We start from the raw sequence: 6,050 nt of genomic DNA, 5'->3' as shown, positions 1-6,050 counted from the left end.
TTTGGAAACTTTCCAGGATTTTTTGGAATCTTACAGGGATTTTTGGAAAGTTTCTGTAAATTTTCCACCCCGTTGCAACTCTAATTAGATCACTTGCTCACCAATGGATCCCCTGCAGTGAATGGGTGCCGTCAGAATAAGAGTCCAAACAGATGATAAAAACATCACAATAATCCACAAGTAACCCACACCACTCCAATCCATCGATTAACATCTTGTGAGGCCAAAAGCTGCATGTTTGCAAGAAACAAATTCATCATTAAGATGTTTTAACTTTAAACCACTTCCATCTAAAATATGAGTCCTCTATCCATAACATTGCTTTCTCCATTTCTCCAGTGAAAACGTCATCTCATCTGAATCCTGAGAGAAATATGCACAGACCAAGCACCATTTAGATATGAAAACAGCACAAAACTAAAAAATTGGACTCATTATGACGGCACTCATTCACCGCAGATGATCCACTGGTGAGCAAATGATGCTATATTTCTCCAAATTTGTTCCAATGAAAAAAACAAACTCATCCGCTTCTACACATTTTAGCACAATTTCATTTTGGGGGTTAACTAGGACTTAGTAAAGAGTTTTGGAGATTGCATTGAAGTGTGCAACAGACTAGGAGAGCTTCTGTGGCATTTCATCTATGTTTACTGTAAGCAGATGCCCACCCAGAAGTACTGAAAATAAAGAGCAGAAGAAACTGAGAGAACAACAAGCTGACTGTTCGGCACGACAGGGCATTTTAAAGGCACTTGGACAAGTACATACATAGTCTGAATACCATGTGCTGGGTCACATCAAAACATGAAGGTATTAGTAAGTTCATGTACAAAGCATAACACTGCGCTGGGTCAGTCAGTTCTCATATTAAACATCTTTGCACATTCTGGTGCATTCTTTTAGGCTTTTTAATAAGCATTATTATCTACAGTAGGTTGTTTCCAAATCTAGTTGTCTAATAAATCTGGCACTGTATATTACAAATGTCATTACCTTTTTGACAGTCTCACATTTTGTAAGCTGCTTTGGGTAAATGCACTTCAATTATTTACTCAAATGGATCACAATTAGAAAAAAGCCACCAAAATAAGATGATTACATTGAATTGTGTCAGATGAGTAAATCAAATCCAACAAATCCATCAAGATGTTTTAACTTTTACCTGTTGCTTCTGGCCAAGATATGAGTCCTCCAATATTGTTTTCAGCAGGAAAAAGTTGTCTGGTCTGAATCAGGAGATCACCGTTTACAAGCTAAAACAGTCCAAAAAAGTTCCAAACAAATCTGTTTGTGGAATTTTTTACTGGAGGAACCGTAAATACAGATTATGGACTTGTATTTTGTCCAGAGGTGAAGGTTTAAAGTTAAACCGTTTTGCAGTTGTGTGGATTACTTTTGGTTTACTGTGATGGTTTGCTCTCATTCTGACGGCACCCATTCACTGCAGAGGATCTACTGGTGAGCAACTGACCCAAATCTGTTCCCATGAAGAAAAAAACTCATCTACATCTTTGCCATTTCTGACCCTGAACCACAAAACCAGTCATAAGGGTTTTATGCATCATCTGAAAGCTCAGTAATAAGCTTTCCATTGATGTATGGTGAAAATCTGGATTCTGAAGGTGAATAAAAATCTAAATATTGAAAAAAATCGCCTTTAAAGTTGTCCAAATGAAGTTCTTAGCAATGCATATTACTAATAAAAAATTAAGTTTTTGATATATTTATGGTAGGAAATTTACAAAATATCTTCATGGAACATGATCTTAATGTCCTAATCATTTTTTACATAAAAGAAAAACGGACCATTTTGACCCATACATTGTATTGTTGGCTATTGCTACAAATATACTTGTACTACTTACGACTGGCTTTGTGGTCCAGGCTCACATTTTTGATTGAACTATACCTTTAAAATGGACAAAAAGTGGCAAGAAAGCCAATATATAGTTTGTTTTGTTCTGCATTATTGAACGCCAATCTGATCTACGGTCCACATTTATCTATTTTACAATCAAATCTGTCCAAGATATAGGAACCGTTAACGTGTTCTTGCCATCTTCCATCCTCACTAAATGTACAAATTAAATGAAAGCACCACTTTTAGTCCAAAATAACAACAGACATACTGTATCGCACACAAAACGATGTTGTTTTCCAACGTTTTTACATGCCGGCCAATTATTGCTGTAATTGGTTGCCTTAGCATGTCAGACAAGCAATCTCTTACTGTCTAAGTGAGCAGTTATTGGCCAGAATAAACTACAAGAAGGATACCAATTTGTTTAGTTAATGTTTTGGCTAAACAAAGCTACGGATTGTGTCCAGGCAACATTTGATCCCAACAACAAAACTGCAAGAAAGTGAGAACAGTCTGTCCAAGTAATTCTTACACAAAACCCCTAAAGAAACAGCACCTGTATCATCTATAAATCAAACCCAGACTACCTGATATGAGCATTTAATATGTGCATCCCTCCATCTTCAGCCAATTTGAGTTAAATCAGAACAGCAGCTGTAAATGACTAAGTGCTGAGGAATATGAGACACAGTTTCCAACAATCTCAACGAATCATTGATACTGTTGTAACAGCACAAAGGGCTTGTTGAGTCTCCAGACTTACTGCGAATCTGTGAGATAATGAGATCCGTACGTCTGTAATCTCTCTCATAGAGTTCAGAGCACAAACAATGACAATGACGAAACAACAATGACGTCTAACACGCATTAGAGTAAGAGAACACGGGAAAACACTGAGAAATGCCTAATATAATAAAAGAACAAATCTGAATTGCATGTTTCATATTTAACTGCTGAGAGTAGTTCCAAGGAAGATATCATATTGAAAACACATGCATTACGCATGCTATCATTTTGTTTTAGAAACTCTGTTAAGGTGACCAAAAATACCGTGATGTTGATGGTCAATATGAAAAACCTAAAGACTGAGAAAACAATGCTTGCAGATTTCCACATATTTCATAAAAAGATATAATTAACTACAAACCCCTTTCCCCACGAAACATGAACAGAACACTCTTGATTCTTACGTAAACTGTTGTGCTGAATTGGATGCGACATTTTACATCGGAACGTTTTCACATGTGCTTTAGCAAAACAAATCTATTCAGCGTGTATTTCATGAATGAATTTCAATGTGTTTATAAAACGATGACTTGATAGCTCAGTATGTTCAAATGTCCAGATGAGATACATTATATGTATAAACATATACATATACAGACATAAAAACCTATGGAAGCCCGTTTCCACCACTAAATAAAATATACAAGAAGGTTATTGTGACTTATCTCACAATTCAGATTTTTTTTCTCAGAATTGCGTGATACAAACTCGCAATTCTGAGAAATAAAGTTGTAACTGCATGACATAAACTTGCAATCTCATTTTTTTCTCAGAATTGTGAGATATAAACTCACAATTGTGAGTTATAAAGTCAGAATTGCGAGACATGAACTTACAATTCTAAGAAATAAAGTCAGAGTTGAGTGATATAAACTCGCAATAGCGTGATATAAGCTCACTATTCTGACTTTTTTTTCCTCAGAATTGTGAGATTTAAACTCAGTTTTGCGTTATAAAGTTAGAATTTCAAGATATAAACTCGCAATTCTGACTTCATTTCTCAGAATTGCGAGTTTATATCTTGAAATTCTAACTTTATAACGATATAAACTCACAATTGTGAGTTATAAAGTCAGAATTGCGAGACATGAACTTACAATTCTAAGAAATAAAGTCAGAATTGAGTGATATAAACTCGCAGTTCTGACTTTTTTTCTCACAATTGTGAGATATAAACTCGCAATTCTGAGAAATAAAGTTGCAATTGCGTGATATAAGCTTGCAATTCAGAAGAAAAAGTCTGAATTGCGAGTTTATATCATGCAATTGCAACTTATTTCTCAGAATTGCAAGTCAGAATTGTGATATAAACTCGCAATTCTGTGAACACGGACTTTATAACTCACATTTGCGAGTTTATATCTCACAGTTCTTCGAAAAAAAGTCTGAATTGCGAGATACAAACTTGCTTTTTCAATAAAAAAAGGCAGAATTGTGAGATACAAAGTCGCAATTGCGAGAAAAAAAGTCTGAATTGCAAGTTTATAGAATTGGCAGAAACGGGCTTCCATAAAAAACTAATTTCATGCTTTTTTGAATCTTTAAAAAAGGAATCAGGCAAAAAGCAAAAAAAATGAATGGCCAACATTGAAGAAAGATTTGTAGAACCATATAATCTATTTACAGAATCTACCAGCAGGGGCAAATCCCTTGATCCTTTGATATGTTTAGAGATGATAAAGATCATTTTTCCCATTCATTCATGAAAGGTAAAGTAAACCAGGTGTGGAGAGAGAGACTGAATGAGAGCAAACAGATGAGGACTCACCCAGGTAGGGGATGCAGGACACCATCTTGAGGGAGCGGATGTACTCTCTCATCCTGGCGTAGTTCTCCTCTTTGGAGGTCAGGTAGTCCAGCTTCTCAAGCGTGGCCTTGTCTTTCCGACTGATCAGCTGAAGAAAAACAGAAATGTTAAGGTTAACACCAATCAATTTGATTCAATGTTACTTGCCATTTCTTTTTAATTATCTGTGAAATTTAATACCATTTTCTGAATGAAAATAGTTTCAAAGTAAATCCAACACCATTTTATTTCAGCACAGAACAGTCTTTCTGTATTGTAATACTTAGGAGACTCCACTGAAGCACAGGTGTCATATGGACCTCTTTTAGGGTCTATTTTGGAGTTTAACACCCATTTGCATTCAATAAATGAAAATGAGTGGCTGAAGACTGCAGGTTACCAAATATCTAACCTGATAAAAATCTGTGTACTCCGTTTGTATTGTGGGTCAGATTGATCCACCATTGCTTTCCATGAAATCAACACTGAAAAATTTCTACTGTTATTTCTTTTGTGTAAGTGGCAAATGTTCAGACAAAATACATTTTAAAAAGTTTTCTTTTGGTCATAAGTACTTGTAGTGACTATTTGCAGACTGAGGTGAAAATAACCACAAGTATAATTAATATCTAACATGAGGCCTATTGCACAAAGTCGGTTTTTACCCAGGCAAGTTTGCATTTAGTTTCAGCATACCCTGTGTTTTCGGGCTCAGGAAGGTGGGGTGGTTTTGAGCAGGTTTTGTCACCCTCGTAACTTACACTAGACGGCTACCCTGTCCTGAAGCAAGTTTTATTCCGGTTTAGAGATCGCAAACCCAAACCTGACCAATCAGCTATGAGCAAAGTGACAAATACCTGATGTGACGATGCCACTCCCTCACATCTCCCGCTCGAAACTGATGTTATTGGCTGTTTGATGCACGTGTCACACGTTCAGGTGCACATGCTCCAGAGTTCTCAAACTCTGGCTCAAACTCTGCTTTGCAGCTTTGCAAGCCTGCTGAACCTGATCTAAACCAGGTGGGTGTTCCATAAATTAAGTTTACCAAAAAAGCCAGGCTTATTTCAGTTAGCCTGAATTATTGTCACTTGATTTAGCTCAAAATAAGTCACTAACTGAAATAAGCCTGACTTATTTCGTAAACTTGTTTTATGAAAATGCACCAAATATAGCCATTAATACTAGATGGCTGCTCTGTAAATTCGTCATCATCAGTTAGGAACCTAGGCGTCCTATTCGATAGCAATCTCTCCTTTGAAAGCCACATTTCTAGCATCTGCAAAACCGCATTTTTCCATCTTAAAAATATATCGAAATTGCGACCTATGCTATCAATGTCAAATGCTGAAACATTAATTCATGCGTTCATGACCTCAAGGATAGATTATTGTAATGCTTTATTGGGTGGTTGTTCTGCACGCTTAATAAACAAACTCCAGCTGGTCCAAAATGCAGCAGCTAGAGTTCTTACTAGAACCAGAAAGTATGACCATATTAGCCCGGTTCTGTCAACACTGCACTGGCTCCCTATTAAACATCGTATAGATTTTAAAATCTTGCTAATTACTTATAAAGCCCTCAATGGTTTAGCTCCTCAGTACTTGAACGAGC

The 6,050-nt window shown here is 36.4% G+C and overlaps 1 protein-coding gene across 1 annotated transcript in view; it reads right to left on the bottom strand.

The window, feature by feature from the left end:
* The window catches only part of LOC141334908 (ras-specific guanine nucleotide-releasing factor RalGPS1-like), a 134,787-nt gene that overhangs the window by 98,995 nt on the left and 29,742 nt on the right, over positions 1 to 6,050 (bottom strand). The window contains exon 4 of the mRNA XM_073840134.1: positions 4,419 to 4,545. Within this exon, the coding sequence (XP_073696235.1) occupies positions 4,419 to 4,545 (127 nt within the window). The remainder of the gene's footprint in view (positions 1 to 4,418; positions 4,546 to 6,050) is intronic.

The sequence above is a fragment of the Garra rufa genome, chromosome 5 (genome assembly GCF_049309525.1).
Source record: "Garra rufa chromosome 5, GarRuf1.0, whole genome shotgun sequence".
Lineage (NCBI taxonomy): Eukaryota > Metazoa > Chordata > Actinopteri > Cypriniformes > Cyprinidae > Garra > Garra rufa.
The sequence above is the reverse complement of the archived record's forward strand: the minus strand, read 5'-3'. Positions and strand labels throughout refer to the sequence as shown.